This window comes from Oncorhynchus mykiss, chromosome 28 (assembly GCF_057628025.1).
Source record: "Oncorhynchus mykiss isolate SJ-2025 chromosome 28, ASM5762802v1, whole genome shotgun sequence".
Classification (NCBI taxonomy): domain Eukaryota; kingdom Metazoa; phylum Chordata; class Actinopteri; order Salmoniformes; family Salmonidae; genus Oncorhynchus; species Oncorhynchus mykiss.
The window spans coordinates 1,832,883-1,852,553 of record NC_143049.1 but is presented as its reverse complement, the minus strand read 5'-3'; the positions used below and the strand labels follow the sequence as shown (position 1 = coordinate 1,852,553).

General features: G+C 41.9%; 2 protein-coding genes across 3 annotated transcripts in view; one reads left to right on the top strand and one right to left on the bottom strand.

Annotated features, from left to right (window-relative positions):
* Positions 1-6,095: 6,095 nt before the first annotated feature.
* On the bottom strand, positions 6,096-12,827 carry LOC110508313 (U6 snRNA-associated Sm-like protein LSm7). The gene is made up of 4 exons (XM_021588741.3): positions 12,740-12,827; positions 7,400-7,514; positions 7,090-7,161; positions 6,096-6,815 (listed from the first exon to the last, which is right to left on the bottom strand). Exons 1-4 carry the CDS (start codon positions 12,743-12,745, stop codon positions 6,673-6,675), a joined length of 336 nt encoding a protein of 111 aa, XP_021444416.1. The 5' UTR covers positions 12,746-12,827; the 3' UTR covers positions 6,096-6,672.
* A 133-nt stretch (positions 12,828-12,960) lies between these two features.
* LOC110508312 (signal peptide peptidase-like 2B) overlaps positions 12,961-19,671 on the top strand; it is a 52,375-nt gene continuing 45,664 nt past the window's right edge. Inside the window, exon 1 of one of the 2 annotated variants that reach the window (XM_036966059.2) lies at positions 12,961-13,140. In XM_036966059.2, coding sequence (XP_036821954.2) covers positions 13,093-13,140 — 48 coding nt within the window. In that variant the 5' untranslated portion in view covers positions 12,961-13,092. The remainder of the gene's footprint in view (positions 13,141-19,671) is intronic. The other variant, XR_016492950.1, reaches the window with a different exon arrangement.

Below are 19,671 nucleotides of genomic sequence, written 5' to 3'. Positions count from 1 at the left end.
TTAACATCTTGGCCATGTTCTGTTATAATCTCCACCCGGCACAGCCAGAAGAGAACTGGCCACCCCTCATAGCCTGGTTCCTCTCTAGGTTTCTTCCTAGGTTTCGGTCTTTCTAGGGAGTTTTTCCTATCCACTGTGCTTCTACACCTGCATTGCTTGCTGTTTGGGGTTTCAGGCTGGGTTTCTGTACATCAGCTGATCAGCTGATGTAAGAAGGGCTTTTATAATGAATTGATGAATTTAAGCAAAATTCCCCAAATTCCTGGGCTTAACTTCCCATGGAAAATCTCCGGAAGAATTCTGGGAATTTACCGGAAAGTTTCCGACCCTTTGCAACCCTAGTCCTGGCACCACACTGCCACCTCCCTATAGGCTGTCTCATTGTTGTCAGTGATCAGGCCTACCACTGTTGTGTTGTCAGCAAACTTAATGATGGTGTTAGAGTGGTGCTTGGCCATGCAGTCGTGGGTGAACAAGGAGTACAGGAAGGGACGCATCCCTGAGGGGCCCCAGTGTTGAGGATCAGCGTCGCAGATGTGTTTTTTAAATTTATTTAACCTTTATTTAACTAGGCAAGTAAGTTAAGAACAAATTCTTATTTACAATGACGGCCTACACTGGCCAAATCCGGACGACGCTGGGCCAATTGTGCACTGCCCTATGGGACTCCCAATCACGGCAGGTTGTGACACAGTCTGGATTCGAACCAGGGTGTCTGTAGTGACACCTCTAGCAATGAGATGCAGTGCCTTAGACCGCTACAGCATTCAGGAACCCACCCACCCGGTTGCCTACTCTGACCACCTGGGGGTGGCCCGTCAGGAAGTCCAGGATCCAGTTTCAGAGGGAGGTGTTTAGTCCCAGGGCCCTTAGCTTCGTGATGAGCTTCGTGGGCACTATGGCGTTGAACGCTTAGCTGTAGTCAATGAACAGAATTCTCACATAGGTGTTCCTTCTTCCAGGTGGGAAAGGGCAGTGTGGAGTGGGATTAAGTTGAGGTTGCATCATCTGTGGATCTGTTGGGGCGGTATGGGAATTGGAGTATGGTTTCTGGCATGATGGTGTTGCTGTGAGCAATGACCAGTCTTTCAAAGCACTTTATGACTACCGACGTGAGTGCTCCAGGGCGGTAATCATTTAGGAAGGTTACCTTCGCTTTCTTGGGCACAGGGACTATGGTGGTCTGCTTGAAACATGTAGGTATTACAGACTCGGTCAGGGAGAGGTTGAAAATGTCAGTGAAGACACTTGCCAGATGGTCTACGCGTGCTTTGAGTACACGTCCTGGTAATCCATCTGTCCCCGCGGCTTTGTGAGTGTTGACCTGTTTAACGGTCTTGCACTCAACGGCTACGGAGAGCGTGATCACACAGTCGTCCGGAACAGCTGGTGCTCTCACGCATGCTTCAGCATGCTCACGCATGCTTCAAAGCGAGCATAAAAGCGAGCATAAAAGGCATTTAGCTCGTCTGGTAGGCTCATGTCACTGGGCATCTACGGTCCTTTGTAGTCCGTTATAGTTTTCAAGCCCTGCCACATCCGACGAGCGTCAGAGACAGTGTAGTAGAATGCTGATGAGAGTACAGAGATAGTCTACATGTGATATACAAACCAGGAACAGAGATGCACATCGCTGATGCACTGAGCTGAGCATACCTGAAGGAACAGAGAGAGCTGGATGGTGAGCTGGATGTAAACTACATCACTATTTCAGAAGAGAAATTGCAGCAATTCAAAACAACAACGGCAGAAGATGAAGAGTTAAGACTAGTCACAGAAACAGTTAAAGGATGGCCAGATACGAGAGGGAAAGTTACAAAGAAAATACAGCACTACTGAACCTTCAGAGAGGACTTGACATACTCAGATGGACTGCTGTTCAAAAGTACAAAACGTGTCATTCCTCAGATAATGAGAGAATAAATTATGGAAAAAAATCCATGTACTTCCGGCACTGACAGAGATGGCCTCTTCGCTTCGCGTTCCTAGGAAACTATGCAGTATTTTGTTTTTTTTACGTGTTATTTCTTACATTGGTACCCCAGGTAATCTTAGGTTTAATTACATACAGTCGGGAGGAACTACTGAATATAAGAGCAACGTCAACTCACCATCATTAGGTCCAGGAATATGACTTTCCCGAAGTGGATCCTGTGTTTTGCCTTCCACCCAGGACAATGGATCGGATCCCAGCCGGCGACCCTAAACAATGACACCGTAAAAGGGTGTCTTCTGGTCAGGCTCCGGAGACGGGCACATTGCCCACCACTCCCTAGCATACTACTCGCCAATGTCCAGTCTCTTGACAACAAGGTTGATGAAATCCGAGCAAGGGTAGCATTCCAGAGAGACATCAGAGACTGTAACGTTCTTTGCTTCACGGAAACATGGCTCACTCGGGAGACGCTAACGGACTCAGTGCAGTCAGCTGGTTTCTTCACGCATCGCTCCGACAGAAACAAGCATCTTTCTGCTAAGAAGAGGGGCGGGGGGGGGGGGGGGGGTATGCCTTATGATTAACGAGACGTGGTGTGATCATAAATACATACAGGAACTCAAGTCCTTCTGTTCACCTGACTTCAAATTCCTCACAATCAAATGTTGACCGCATTATCTACCAAGGGAATTATCTTCGATTATAATAACAGCCGTATATATTCCCCCCCAAGCAGACACATCGATGACCCTGAACTAACTTTATTTGACTCTATGTGTCACAACTCCTACCGAAGGTGTCTCCCCTTCCCGTTCGGGTGGCGATCGTCGTCACCGGCCTACTAGCTGCCACTGATTCTTTCCTCCCCCTCCTTGTCTGTTTATTGGTTACACCTGTGGTTTATTTGGTGATTAGTTAGGCTTTATTAGCCAGCCGGCCCGCCTGCTCTTTGTGCGGGATTGTTTGTGTGACTAGTCTGCACGTTAGAGGTTAAACTTGTTTTCCTGTTCGTGGATTTTTTGCTGGACTGTTTTAGTCCCCGTGTTTGGGGCATTTGTTTTTGTGTGACTGTTTGAGGTTGAAGACAGGTGTCTTTTATACTGATAACAAGTTCAAACAGGTGCCATTAATACAGGTAACGAGTGGAGGACAGAGGAGCCTCTTAAAGAAGAAGTTACAGGACTGTGAGAGCCAGAAATCTTGCTTGTTTGTAGGTGACCAAATACTTATTTTCCACCATAATTTGCAAATAAATGCATTAAAAATCCTACAATGTGATTTTCTGGATTTTTTTTCTCATTTTGTCTGTCATAGTTAAAGTGTACCTATGATGAAAATTACAGGCCTCATCTTTTTAAGTGGGAGAACTTGCACAATTGGTGGCCTTCTAAATACTTTTTTGCCCCACTGTAGCTCAGCATTTAACACCATAGTACCCTCCAAACTCGTCATCAAGCTCACCCCGCCCTGTGCAACTGGGTACTGGACTTCCTGACGGGCCCGCCCCCAGGTGGTGAGGGTAGGTAACAACATCTCCACCCCGCTGATCCTCAACACTGGGGCCCCACAAGGGTGCGTTCTGAGCCCTCTCCTGTACTCCCTGTTTACCCACGACTGTGTGGCCATGCCCGCCTCCAACTCAATCATCAAGTTTGCGGACGACACTACAGTGGTAGGCTTGATTACCAACAACGACGAGGCGGCCTATAGTGAGGAGGTGAGAGACCTCGGAGTGTGGTGTCAGGAAAATAACCTCACACTCAACGTCAACAAAACAAAGAAGATGATTGTGGACTTCAGGAAACAGCAGAGGGAGCACCTCCCTATCCACATCGACGGGACAGTAGTGGAGAGGGTAGTAAGTTTTAAGTTCCTCGGCGTACACATCACGGACAAACTGAATTGGTCCACCCACACAGACAGCATCGTGAAGAAGGCGCAGCAACGCCTCTTCAACCTCAGGAGGCTGAAGAAATTTGGCTTGTCACCAAAAGCACTCACAAACATCTACAGATGCACAATCGAGAGCATCCTGTCGGGCTGTATCACCGCCTGGTACGCAACTGCTCTGCCCACAACCGTAAGGCTCTCCAGAGGGTAGTGAGGTCTGCACAACGCATCACCGGGGGCAAACTACCTGCCCTCCAGGACACCTACACCACCCGATGTCACAGGAAGGCCATAAAGATCATCAAGGACAACAACCACCCGAGCGAGCCACTGCCTGTTCACCACGCTATCATCCAGAAGGCGAGGTCAGTACAGGTGCATCAAAGCAGGGACCGAGAGACTGAAAAACAGCTTCTATCTCAAGGCCATCAGACTGTTAAAACAGCCACCACTAACATGCTACCAACATACTGACGCAACTCCAGCCATCTTAATAATGGAAATTGATGTAAAAATGTATCACTAGCCACTTTAAACAATGCCACTTAATGTTTACATACCCTACATTACTCATCTCATATGTATATACTGTACTCTATACCATCTACTGCATCTTGCCTATGCCGTTCTGTATCATCACTCATTCATATATATTTATGTACATATTCTTTATCCCTTTACACTTGTGTGTATAAGGTAGTAGTTGTGGAATTGTTAGGTTAGATTACTCGTTGGTTATTACTGCATTGTCGGAACTAGAAGCACAAGCATTTCGCTACACTCGCATTAACATCTGCTAATCATGTGTATGTGACAAATCAAATTTGATTTGATATATTACAAAGGTAAAAAGTAAATCCATACACGATAGGGAAAACTAAGCTAGGGAAAACTAAGCTAATCCACCCAAATAAAAATAGTACATTGATAAAAACAAAACAAACTCCCACTTCTTCCTTCAAATCTCCAAATGGCTTCTGACAATACTCTATGCAACTCCTCCGCCAAGAAATATTTCAATCCCAGGAACCGCACCCACAATAACTAATCTATTTTCCTGGACCTTCTCTCCACCTTGGCAGTGCCATTAATCACCATAGCTATAAAGGTGACAATGTCCACCTTCTTAACCTTTGAAATATCTGGGTCCTGCTGGTGAAAGACAACCCCTGCAGTCTGCAGTGAAGGCTTATCCACCACCATGGACTCTTCTGGAACACCATTTGAACCCTCAACCCTTTTAAGAACCGCTGCATATGAAACACTCTGGACAGCCCTGATTTTGGCCACCTCATTCTCCTTCACCCTTGTCGGGCATTCCAAAGTAGTTGCTTCATGGTTCCCACCACAATTGCAACATGTCACATTTTCATCAACTAAAACATGACATCTTTTCCACAACTTGGACATCTTGGCATCAGTGGCGACCCGTCATCCAGGGCAGATGGGGCAGCTCCACATTTGTAGAACAAATAAATAATATTTTTTGGGCTTGCCTATTTTACATGTTATTTGGCATTAATACATGTCACATATCAGTTTGCAAACAATGTAAAATATATATAATTCAGTTAATAAAGCTGCATACACACATGGTCTCTTTTTTGTTTTCTTGAGTAAGACAAAATGCAGATGTTTCAGCCTAGCTCAGTGCTTTCTGTGGTGGTAGGGCAAGCCAGCAAAATCTGGAGCGTTACGCCGTGATTGGCTCAGTGTTGTGTCACTCATGGTGCTGGTGCTTGGCTTACACGTACAAATTCAGCACACACACACAACATTCTATAATAGAATTGTGTTATTTGACGTGTCAAATTAAAAGCTTATTTAACACGTCAAATAGTGTTATATGACGTATGTTTTTTGACACGCAAAGACCTAAACGGTGTTCAATGTGCCTCAACCTAATTCATTTTGCCTACTGTTCTAACTTGGTGGTGCACATATAGCCTATAACCTGTTTTAGAGAAATGTAATTATTGAATATTGTAAGAGCTTCTCATTGTCTGTTTATATTGGGACAGCTTTATGTAGGCCCTAACAGTTTGTGGGCACCGTTTGTCACCGCTATAGTGCAATTAATGTTTAGTCTTGTGGCTTTGCTGGCATGCCACTTGATTTTTTTTGCCCCACCAAGATTTAAATGCTAAAATCGCCACTGCGATTGTGTATGGGTCTGTTTGTGTATGGGTCTGTTTCATTAACCACAATTATTTACTCCAGTTGTGCCCTATGTTCCATTGAGGCTCAAAGAAAACGCAAAACACACGAATAAAGAAAATAGTCAATGTATTACATTTGGAACGTAAAAACATAATATGCCATATCGTTCAATCCTGGCCTGACTGGGAAAACAGTAGTAAAAAGTAATAAAACCGTTTTCAGTGTTTACCATCACAGCAACAACAAAAAATCTGCAGTCAGAGACACTTACCCACCAAAAACGAACATTTAAATCACTATTCTTCAGTTATAAACAAAATACATGCTATCACACCATACCCTGCTAGATCAATATTCAGGTTGGCAAAACCAATTAAATTACAACAAAATGATTTTCCTGATTATAGGGACTCAAAGACGTGTGGGGCTGTAAACATGAAGTACACCTTGGGGAGATGGGACAGGGGAGTTAATCTCAATTATATTTAATTGAATCCTCACATCCTCCCTCCTTGTCTCCTTCTCAAAGCACGGAGTAAATCTTACATTCCCCACCCTCGGATCTTCTCCAATGCATTTTGCGAAGGAGGCAAGTAGAGGATGCGAGGAATCAAGGAAATACAATTGACATACTCCCCAGGAATTGGACTACTGTGAGGTCATCCGAGAGGAATGAGACTGGCCGACTATCCGTCCTGCTGCTGGATGAAGGGGTTGGGGATGGCTTCCATGCCGTCCTGAGGACAGATGAGCACCACGGACGTCCCTCTACAAACCACCAGGCCCAGCTGCCGCGTGTCCTCAGTCAACTTGAACTGGTCGTCAGGATCTGGAAACAACAGAAGGAAGTGACAAAACAGGCCAGAGGTCATTGATAGTATGTGCAACTTCACCATGAATGACCCAACACAACCTTCTTTATAAAATTGGCAAAGGATGACCTTTTGGTTTCATTGTCAATTTTTTTTACTGAGGGGCTACATCACATACGTGTTCCATTTAAGTCTGTGGGCAACAGTCTCCTCAAAAACCCAGCAGTGCATTTTTACTTCTGTAGAAGTGATATGAGGTCATACAAGCAAGATTTAGTTTCTACTACATACCCCGCAAGTACTCGATGGTGCTGTCCAATACCAGGTTCAACAGGGGGTCAAACCCCTTCAGGACTCCACTGGCTGAGACAAATACATTTTGATTATTATCTTGAATGGAATCAAGGAGAAGAACACTAGAGAAGAGGATGAGGACTGTGGCCAGTCATGGAACAGCATTTCCACACAGGCAAAAGTTTGTCAGTGTTCTGTTGTGAAAGCTGCATGTTTTCACATAGTAATGAAGAGGACTAAGTAAATGTTATCTTCACTTTCTTTTCAATAGCTAGATCAAAAGGTAAAAACTGTGATTTAGGCCTACCCTCTCGTCCTCCCTGAAACTTCACACGGATTTGTTTATCAATGTACTTTGACAGGTCAAAGATACTCTCTTTCTTCTTCTTCTCTCCTTCCTTGTTTCTGTCCTGGTTTCTGTCCTGAAAGGAAAACATTTAGTATATTTATTTAGCACGCTGCGATGAACCAATCATGAGTTTGAACCTCACGCTAACAAAGATTTCAACCCATTCCATCTCTCGCTAGTAGTGGTCAGAAGACTGTAACTAGATTGAAAGACACCTATTTTCAATTTGTAAGAACTATAGAACAGATAGTGGACGATATATTAGGTGGTTTAGGATAAGTTTATGCAGGGCCGGTTCCAGGCATAAGCGAAATAAACGGTCGCTTAGGGCCCCTGGCTGCTAGAAAATAAAAAAATTGCAATAAATGGTGATTGTGCCCACTCTGGTCTTGGCACGTGCACTCTAGCTAACAACTGGCAGATACAGTACGGGTAGCCTAGTACATGATGACATTATTATGGACATAAGAGCTCAGGGTGGGGGGGGTCAATCGGGGCTCCTGAGTGGCGCAGCGGTCTTAAGGCACTGCATCTCAGTGCTAGAGGCGTCACTACAGACACCCTGGTTCGAAACCAAGCTGTATCACAACCGGCCGTGATTGGGAGTCCGATAGGGCGGCGAACAATTGGCCCAGCGTTGTCCGGATTTGGCCGGTGTAGTCTGCCATTGTAAATAAGAAATTGTTCTTAACTGACATGCCTAGTTAGATAAAGGTTCATCAAATGTTTCAAAAATCTAATAATAATTAGGCAGCCAAGCATTGATCATCATGTCACCAGAAGAAGATCATATATATTAATTGGAAAGGAGTAATTTATTCATTTTAGAGGTATTTGACCCAGTTATGTTAGAGACATGAAGACTTACATACATTGTCAACCTGACAATTTCTAATGATTATTTATCAATTCAATAATGTTTGAATAACAAGTATATTAGGTAAATCTGCAATAATAATTTTAAAGTAAAAATAACCATTAGGTGTAACTACTGATCAAAATGAATTAAGTAGGTCCAAATACCTTGAGTTATTATATCAATATTTGCTCATAAAAGCGTTTCCACCGCATTTTCTTGCATAATGTATTTTACTGACACAAAAAGATCCCACCTTGTCTGGAGTGTTTTGTTGACACTTGGAAAGTTTACAGACAAATTAGCTATTTCCTTTAGGCCTGTCATGACATTTTTTTTAATCCAACATGTACTTTACTCGCATAAAAAGGTTAGATGGAAACCTGGTTATTTTCTCTACGCCCCATGGCAAAAAGTGTACTATCGCAGGAAAAGAATGTCAAGAAGGGGGCTGTCATGCCAAATAGTGTCCCCCTCTACGTCACAATGGGATTCGATGAGCTCTAGATTGTGTTGCTAAGTAAAAAATAAAAAAATAAGATTGTGTTGCAAGGTCTGTTGCTAGAATTTGCAACGTTCTGACCGGATTACGTAATGAACCAAAGCGTCCGTTGCTATGCTGGTTGCTTGGCTCCAATTTACTTCGTAGGTTGCGGGCAGTTCTAATTCTATTTCACCACATAAACGCATAAAGTCTGCTCAAAATTATTAACCCAGAATTGCCACGAAGTGGCAAACAAATCCAAAAAGGCTAGAGTTAATGGAAGAAATTATCCACTGACATTTTTTTGCATCTACCCTTGGTACATGCAGTCCCCTGAGTTGGCCACTAATAGGAACTGCGCCTCCGTTTTTCACGTTTATTGATAAATGCACAGTTTCTGGTTGTCCAGAGGTGTAGTCATTACGTCTTGCAACGGAAACCGTTGAAGAACCAAACGGAACGAGGGAACTGCCTGAATTTGTCTAATAAACTAGTTTTCGTTGCAAAACATTTTATGTTTGGCGTAAACGGTTTCTGTTGCAAAGCGTTTTTCAACAGAATATGAGTAATGAATACACCCCAGGTTTTTTTTTAATTAATTTGGATGCTTGTACACTGAACAAAAATATAAACCCTACATTCAATAATGTCTAAGATTTTACTAAGTTGCAGTTCATATAATGAAATCAATTCATTTGGCTCTAATCTATGGATTTCACATGACTGGGAATACAGATACGCATCTGTTGGGTCAGAGATACCTTACAAAAAAAGGTAGGGGCATAAGAGCCGAAAACCAGTCAGTATCTGGTGTGACCAACATTTGCCTCATGCAGCGCGACACATCTCCTTCGCATAGAGTTGATCAGGCGGTTGATTGTGGCATGTGGAATGTTGTCTCACTTCTCTTCAATGGCTGTGCGAAGTTGCTGGATATTGGCGGGAACTGGCCCACACTGTCTTACACGTTGATTCAGAGCATCTCAAAACATGCTCAATGGGTGACATGTCTTATGAGTATGCAGGCCATGGAAGAACTGGGACATTTTCAGCTTCCAGGAATTGTGTACAAATCCATGCAACATGGGGCCGTGCATTATGGCGGCTACCAAGATCTCGTCACAGTATTTCAGTATCTCTGTGCATTCAAATTGCCATCAATAAAATGCAATTGTGTTCATTGTCCATAGCTTATGCCTGCCCATACCATAACCCCACCATGGGGCACTTTGTTCAGCAAACCGCTCGCCTACACAATGCCATACATGCCGTCTACCCGGCACAGTTGAAACCGGGATTCATCCATGAAGAGCACACTTCTCTAGCGTGCCAATGTCCATCGAAGATGAGCATTTGCCCACTGAAGCTTAATTGCAGTCAGGTCAAGACCCGGATGAGGATGACAGGGCATGCAGATGAGCTTCCCTGAGATGGTTTGTGCAGAAATTCTTTGGTTGTGCAAAACCACAGTTTCATTAGCGTTCCTAGTGGCTGGCCTCGTACGATCCCACAGGTGAAGAAGTCGGATGTGGAGGTCCTGGGCTGGTGTAGTTACAGATGGTCTGTGGTTGTGAGGCCGGTTGGAGGTACTGCCAAATTCTCTAAAATGACGTTGGTGGTCGGCTTATCAAATCAAATTGTATTTGTCACATGCGCCAAACCTTACCGTGAAATGCTTACTTACAAGACCTTAACCAACAATGCATTTTCAAGAAGAAAAAAGAAATTGCAATAAAATAACAATAACGAGGCTATATACAGGGGATACCGTACAGGTTAATCGAGGTAATTTAGGTAACATGTACATGTAGGTAGGGGTAAAGTGACTCTGCATAGATAATAAACAGTGAGTAGCTAGTACCGGGAGATAAAGTAACATTCAATTCTCTGGCAACAGCTGTTACCAATTGCTCACTCCCTCAAAACATGAGACATCTGTGTCATTGTGGCCTTTTATTGTCCCCAGCACAAGGTGCAGCTGTGTAATGATCATGCTGTTTAATCAACTTCTTGATAATCCATCCACCTAACAGGTGTGGCATATCTTGGCAAAGGAGAAATGCTCCTTAACAGGCAGTGCTTGACTTGGGCGGGAGCTGTTTGAAGGCTGTACCGACACTTCAAATTTTGGGGGAATTGCATACCGGCTCCTCTATAAAAAACTAAAATAGCCTATCACTGGCTCCAGATGCACACACCAAGGCAAAAAAGGTTGATCAAAGTGGAATCTTCATTGAATAGCAATGGAAAGTGGGTATTCATTTCTTGATTCCGCTTAGTTCAAGTTTATTTGCCTCTAATCTGTGAATATGTGTGTGCCAGTAGGCTTTTCGGGATTGTGCAGATTGAAAATGTGCCAGCTTGAATGGCATGATGCACTGTTCCAAATTGTCAAATGAGGGTTTGTAGGGTCACGAAAAGTCATGGAAATTAGTTTCATAATTGTTAATGTAATTCATGAAAGCACACTTTAAAAATGATCAATCAATTAAACAACTACATATCAGCCAATATCGGAATGACCCTTCAGTGCAGGTCTATGGTGCTGCGTGTGTGCCAGTGCGAGTGGGCCGTTGCCCGAGGAGAGAGAGCGACATTTCAGAAGCAGGTATAAAATAACGACAGACTGACTAGATCACCAATTCAAAACATACCTAGCGAGACAACTGCTACTAGTTAACTATAGCTAAGCATTAATTTCATTGTTGCCTTTCCACCAGCACTGTAGAGCCTAAATACATCTGCACATTTGGAAAGCTGGGATTCTCCTCTATTAAACATTAGCCATGTAATTGCGACAACGTTAGAATATTTTTAAGAGTAGCCTAATTGACAAAACTTGCTGTGCATAGATCTCCCCAGAAACATTAATATTTCAGCCTTATATATAAACATGTCTAGTTAGATACCTTGCTTTGAAGTAGCCTACCGTATCCATTTGATCCCTGTTTAATTGAATGAGGGAATAATTTTATAAAAGACAAAAGTATTTGGTTGTAATGTTAAAAGCCTGCACACCCAGGACCTCTCCAGATGGAGGGTTGACCACATGTTAACAGCATGTGACTAACAGTGCAGCTCTATGTGGGGGACTAAGTGCCTTGATTAAGGGCACAACCACTGTAGAAGGTGGTATGTCTACATCACACAGAGCAGCTTTCAGTGCTTCCAGTGCCAATAATACTTACTTTTTCATGTAGGCTATAATAATAATGAACATTTGGTTAGAAGTCATGGAAAATTTGTATAACCTGTTAACAGTAAATAATCAGGTCTGTCCAGCATAATGTCATTTGTGAATTTCAGTGAACATAGTCTAATGGACCGATTTGGAAAAAGATAGCTCCTGCACTTCTTCCATCCCAAGTCAAGCACTGCTAACAGGGATGTAAAACAATTGTGGACAACATTTTAGAAATAAGATTTTGGAGCGTATATAACATTTCTGGGATATTTTATTTCAGGTCATGAAACATGGGACCAACAATTTACATGTTGCGTTAAAATGTTTGTTCAGTATAAAAGCCTACCAAATATTCCACAACCTCCTGCAGCCTGTATGAACTGCCCTGTTAGATTTTTGAAGTAGACGGCCCATCATTCTCAGACAACTTGAGTTCATTTGATGATTATGTTTTTTTTATTTTTATATCTATACGGAATGTTCTTATGTGGTCTAACGTTGCACGTTTTGCTGAATATATTCTCGTCATCTGCAACGTCCCAACGGGGTTTCAAGAGATATTTTTTTTGCTTAGTCGGTTTCATTGACAACACGATGCAATCTAATTAGCACGCTCCCAAATATGTCTACTCTGCCCTCACTTGCTAGTTACCAGAATACTGTTGCTGGATTGAAAGAGACACGTATTTTCAATCGCTAAGTAAATAATATACAATAGTCAATAAATAGTTTACGACGATTTAAAAAAGTTTATAGAAGATATGGTTGACTCACCGCCATTTTTAAACTGTTCCAGCTACGCCTTTCGAACTCCAACCTTTGACCCGGAAGAAGCAAAATAATCAATTTTTAGCTCCTCTGTTTTAAGTTGTTTCTATATACATTAAATCAAATTTAGCCTATTTTAGACCAATTTTAACTCCTCAATGTATTTTAAATCACAAGTTTAGCTAACATGCTGACATAAAACACCTGGATTTTATCAAAATAATTTCATTGGCATCGATGTAAACCAATCAAAATGTATGTACCTCGGCGCTGGATCAAAATCAACCAATGATAAACGCATTTGATAATATGGGCGGGAGCTGTGCGGGTAATTGGGAGATAACAATAAGCTAAGCAGCATGAAGGCTTCGCTAAACCTGGTTTGGGCAGTTATTTTCATAAAACAGGTGAGATTGGTCTCATGTCTATCCACCTAATATAATGTGACCTTAATCTGTAAAACAATCTAAACAGTCAGTACTCGTACTTTTGTCGAGGTAATTAGTGTGTGTAACAGTATAACTTTAGACCGTCCCCTCGCCCATACCCGGGCGCGAACCAGGGACCCTCTGCACACATCAACAACAGTCACCCACGAAGCATCGTTACATACAAAAGCCGCGACACTTGCAGAGCAACGGGAACTACTACTTCAAGGTCTCAGAGCAAGTGATGTCACCGATTGAAACGCTATTTAGCGCGCACCACCGCTAAATAAGCTAGCCGTTTCACATCCGTTACATGTGCATGCTAACATACACCAACGATTGAGTACAAATCAAATTTTATTTGTCACATGCGCGGAATACAGCAGGTGTAGGTAGACCTTACCGTGAAATGCAGCCTTTTTTTAACCGACAATGCAGTTAAAGAAATAGAGTTAAGAAGATATTTACTAAATAAACAAAATCAAATCAAAAAGTAACACAAGAAAATTACATAACAATAACGAGACTATATATAGGGGGTACCTGTACCAAGTCAATGTGCTGGGATACAGGTTAGTCGAGGTACAGTAGGGCGCTGAGAATATTCGTAGCTACACAGGGCTCGTTTTATTGTGTATTTATTTAACCTTTATTTAACTGGCAAGTCTGTTAAGAACAAATTGTTTTTTACAACGAACAGTCCCCTAACGATGCTGGGCCAATTCTGTGCTGCCACATGGGAATCCTGATCATGGCCGGTTGTGATACAGCTCAGGATTGAACCCAGGTCTGTAATGACTCCTCTAGCACTGCGATGTAGTGCATTACATGCTGACCACACCGCTTGCATCGTGTGTGCATCAACGAGCGTCTGTGTATCCAGACGCTAAAATAGAACTTGGTTCTATGTGTGACACTTGACATGTGCAAGTCCTGCCTCTCCCATCTCCTCATTGGTTTTTAGGAGCATTTACCCACTTGGGTGATTGAACGATGAACTGAGGTCCACACTCCAGTCCAGTTGGTAGTGGTAATGCACCTTAAAGTTGGTTGCCAACCACCATATAAAGCCCAAAGAAGAAGTAGCCAGAAGTTGGAGAGATTACTAGAAACTAACTCAGTTTACCCCTTTATCTGTGGATTAATTGTCAGAGTAGAGGGCCTTGTGCATTTCAGGTAAAATAACAACCAAATGTTGATATCCCAGGACAACAGAAAGGTAGCGAGCTAAATTGCCATTAATGTTTAATTCTTTTCGACCTGTCCCCAAATTAATATAGTTGGTTCAGAGTTTATTTTGATATTTCAACCTGTGTCGTGATCACGTCTAGTGTGGGTGGACGAAATCAACATGCGCGCGAAGACGCATGCGGGCGGTCTGTTCCAGCATGTTAGACCGCTGCGCGACTCAGGGTCTGCTAGACGTCCTCTGTAAATCCTTCTGTAATATGACTTTGATAGTTGAAGTATCGCGGTGGTTTAAGATGAATTCATTATACACCTCTCATATCGTGTCTGCTGGTATTGTCACTTTGAGAAATATCTAGCTAAGCTTGTGCATAAGAGTAAAGCTAGCTAGCTAACGTTAACTAACTGGTGTTGGAAAGATGCAGTACTGCACCCACAGTTAACGTTAGTGTGGCCAGTCTTAAAGACAATTTAGGCTTGCTCTGGAAATGTGAACCAGAGGCTCCATAGGTCCTGTATTAACACAAATTCACTTCCTTGACAACTTCATTCACAACCAGGCTGGGATTAAAAATATAGGACAAAACACACATCACGACAAGAGAGACACCACAACACTACATAAAGGGAGACCTATGACAACATAGCATGGTAGCAACACCACATAACAACAACATGGCAGCAGCACAACATGGTAGCAGCACAAAACATGGTAGAAACATTATTGTCAGTCCTTGCATCATAGCTCTGTCTATGAATTTGAGGGTGGTTACATTTCTCCAGCCCTATCATCAGCTTTTTACCGAAACAGGGGCGAGGACACGCCTTTGTTATTGTTTCTACTGCTGATTGTCACTTTAAAGTCCGAGGACCTTGTTATTTTCAGAGGTAGACTGGCTCTGACAGCCAAATACTCCATCTAAACGTGTATCGATTCCCAATTTAGATACCGTTCTAGAAACATAAAGCCCTTTACTTTAATATTACATCAAAAATAATTTGTCAAATGCAAAATATACACTTACTGTACAGTGTTATAACCGGCTTCATCACAGTTGCAGCCGACAGTATATTTTTGGTGACAACACGCTTCTGGCGGCCTTCTTCCGTTACACAGGTGTTTGGAGCATGCTAGAAAGCTAATTAGCACAGGTTGTCCCTCTGTCTTCCGTAAACGTGCTGTAACATGGAGATATGGCTGTGTGGGAACACTAACCCTGTAAAAGTGTGTATCAATTTAATCTGTAGTTTTTTTTGAAAATGATTTCTTGCTTATATGAAGGATACTAGAGGTCGACCGATAATGTTTTTTCAAAGCCGATACCGATTATTGGAGGACCAAAAAAGCCGATACCGATTAATCGTCGAATTTTTTGAAATTGTTATTTATTTGTAATAATGACAATTACAACAATACTGAATGAACCCTTATTTTAACTTAATATAATACATCAATAAAATCAATTTAGCCTCAAGTAAATAATGAAACGTGGTTTAAATAATGCAAAAACAAAGTGTTGAAGAAGAAAGTAAAAGTGCAATATGTGCTATGTAAGAAAGCTAACGTTTAAGTTCCTTGCTCAGAACATGAGAACATATGAAAGCTGGTGGTTCCATTTAACATGAGTCTTCAATATTCCCAGGTAAGAAGTTTTAGGTTGTAGTTATTATAGGAATTATAGGACTATTTCCCTCTATACAATTTGTATTTCATTAACCTTTGACTATTGGATGTTCTTATAGGCACTTTAGTATTGCCAGTGTAACGGTATAGCTTTCGTCCCTCTCCTCGTTCCTCCCTGGGCTCGAACCAGGAACACAACGACAACAGCCACCCTCGAAGCAACGTTACCCATGCAGTGCAAGTGAAACAACCACTCCAAGGCCCAGAGCGAGTGACGTTTGAAATGCTATTAGCGCGTGCTAACTAGCTAGCAATTTCACTTCGGTTACACCTGCCTCATCTCGGGAGTTGATAGGCTTGAAGTCATAAACAGCTCAATGCTTGACCCACAACGAAGAGCTGCTGGCAAACTGCCCGAAAGTGCTGTTTGAATGAATGTTAACGCGCCTGCTTCTGCCTACCACCGCTCAGTCAGATACTTAGATACTTGTATGCTCAGTTAGATTATATGCAATGCAGGACACGCTAGATAATATCTAGTAATATCATCAACCATGTGTAGTTAACTAGTGATTATGATTGATTGTTTTTTATAAGATAAGTTTAACCTGTTATGGCTGCATCCCTTTGTTCTCAATTTCCGCCTGAAGACATACCCTAATCTAACTGCCTGTAGCTCAGCCCCAGAGGCAAGGATATGCATATTCTTGGTATCATTTGAATGGAAACATTCTGAAGTTTGTGGAAATGTTAATTGAATCTAGGAGAATATAACACAGTAGATATGGTGGAAGAAAAGAGAAAGAAAGAGCATACGTTTTCTGTTTTTTATTGTTGTAGTTTCATCTTTCACATGTACTAGAATAGGCACACAGTCAGATAGGATGCTGGAGATAATTTTGATGGATAACACAAGAGGGCAACTGTAGATGTGCAAAGTTTCAGACTGATAACTTCAGGAATGGATGAGCTACATGACATTTAGCATGAAGTCACCCAGGTGTCCCACACAAGTTGCCCAAATGTACCCAAGTGGCCGAATTGGTGAAATGACCTATAACTATATACAGCAGTGCAAATAACTATATACAACATATCAAAAAGCAATTCTAACACACACACACACACAAAACAATTTTAAAAAAAATATTAGAAAATAAATATTTGTTAAAAACAGTACACGCCTTGGAAGTCCTCGTCATAATATTTTGCTGCCTGTGCCCTGTCCCATAGCAGTCTCTTTCTGATGTAAAGCAGAGGCAAACTGAACAAGTGGTGCATTTCATGCGACACAGAACACAACAACGCCTCCATGCTGTGCCCTTTTGGCCCTGAGGCACAGTCATGCCTGCAGTAATGAACTGTGGCATATGAACACCACTGGGGGCAGAGGTAGAGCGGGCAGCTTGGCACCGGGGGCTCCCAGTCGGAGTCGCTATCACTGTGAAAGAAAACATAAAAAAAATATTTGTATTGTATGAGCCTTTTATCATCACATAAAATAAACAGATATGTATTGTATAGAGCAGAGGGAACAGTCACTAAGGTGAAGTGCTGTTCCATTCAACTCCGGTCATTGTTGTGGGCCTGCACTCGCCCCTAGCACCCAATGGCTATTTCATATGGAAATGAAGAGGAGTAGCAGGCGCAGTGGCCATGTGTGTGTTTGCTGTTCTACTCCATTCCATTTGAATAAAAAAATGGAAAATATAATCTGACATGGAAAAAAATAAATATACATATATATACACACACACAAACCCAAACAAACCAACACACACACACACACACAAACAAACCACACATTTCATTGCAATTTTTAAATTTTGTAAATTTTTTATATATAAAATATATATATATATATATATATATATATATATATATATATATTTTTTTTTTTATATTTCATAAAACGGCATTAGCACTTACCCGTCCAGAAGTCCTGTCCTCGCAGACACAGCTCTTCAGTTCGTTTGAATCATAACACTCCAAGATTCCTCAAACAAAACATCTGTCTCACTTTCACTTTTTCACTTTCACTTTAGACTTTGACTTCGCTTTTCCTGATTTATTCGCCATGATATCTTCAATGAAATCGTTGAAACTACAACTTTCCGAAATACAGCTGCGCGTAAAAAGCCTTACAGCAACTCCTCTGATCGTCAAGGCGAGAATGGAGTTCCTTGCGCGTGCGATTACAAACAAGGAATTGTGGTCCAACCCAAAACCATTACATACTGGCGTTTACCTCAGCTCATTGGCTATCTACCCAGCTAGATTTCAAGAAGATCAGTGATCATTGGGCAGAAATATAGTCAATCAATGAAGCTTCGCTAAAATTATTGGTGCGTAAGGTAGTCATTGCTCGTTGTCTTCAAATCAGTTCACTTTGGTCAATACTCCCCGCAAAAAAAAAAACAATGACGTTTGGCTGTGTTGCAAACATCCAGATGAATGCACTGAAACCAACCATGACTAGATAAACGATTGTTTACGGTGTGTAATCACGTCAAATGCTCCGTAAAAAAATTGCTAGAGATGGAATTCATGGCACAAACAGTTTACAAAATGTTTCGATTTTGGCTATAAAAATTGATTTTTTCAAAGAAAACGGCACTTCATTTGATCACTGGGACCCTCAGGAAGAGAAATAAGAGCAAAATATCAGAATGTAAGTCATCATTTTACCTTCAGATGTAAATGTGTAAAAACTGTCATGGCGGAAAATGTTTCTGTTGTTGATTGCTCTTCTCAAACAAAAGCATGGTATTTGTTCTCTGTAATAGCTATTTTAAATTGGAAAACATAGTTTGATTACCAAGATTCTAATCTTTTGAAGGGTGTAAGACACTTGCCTTTTCAAGAATGTTTAATGTTACGAAGTTGTATTTTTAGTTGTCACTCTGAAATTTCCCCTGATGTTGATCCCTGTACAGGGATCGTTAACTAGCTAGCAACTTACCTTGGCTTACTGCATTCGCGTAACAGGCTCCTTGTGGAGTGCAACAAGAGAGAGGCAGGTCGTTATTGCGTTGGACTAGTTAACTGTAAGGTTGCAATATTGGATCCCCAGAGCTGACAAGGTGAAAATCTGTCGTTCTGCCCCTGAACAAGGCAGTTAACCCACCGTTCCTAGGCCGTCATTGAAAATAAGAATGTGTTCTTAACTGACTTGCCTAGTTAAATAAAGATTAAATAAAGGCGTTACATTTTTTAAAAAAAAGGCCAAATCGGTGTCCGAAAACACCGATTTCCGATTGTTATGAAAACTTGAAATCGGCCCTAATTAATCAGCCATTCCGATTAAACGGCCGACCTCTAAAGGATACGGTCCTTATGCTTCCAAAACCGTACCGCAAATGATGCGTGTTAATGTTCAGACCAGTGGGGGCTACTGAAGGGAGGATGGCTCATAGTAATGTCTTGAATAGAGTCAATGGAATGGTATCCTACACCTCAAAAACGTTGTTTCCATGTGGTTGATACCACTCCATTGACTCCATTCCAGCCGTAATTATGAGCTGTCCTCTCCTCAGCAGCCTCCACTGGTTCCGATTGAGTGTCGGGGATCGGTCTGAACATTACACCTTCGTCCAATGACTCTTATGTGTAATGTAATGGAACTGAGAGTCATGATCAAGGTCTAGGCCAGTCTCTGAAACATCTTAAGTTCTTCTGACCACTGTCTGTTAATAATT

Excerpts from the sequence above, each read along its gene's own strand:
- LOC110508313 (XM_021588741.3), bottom strand. Across the intron at positions 7,162-7,399 it reads GTTTCAGGGAGGACGAGAGG|CCAGTGGAGTCCTGAAGGGG; the intron begins GTAGGCCTAAAT and ends TATTTGTCTCAG. Across the intron at positions 6,816-7,089 it reads CACCATCGAGTACTTGCGGG|ATCCTGACGACCAGTTCAAG; the intron begins GTATGTAGTAGA and ends TGTTGTTTCCAG.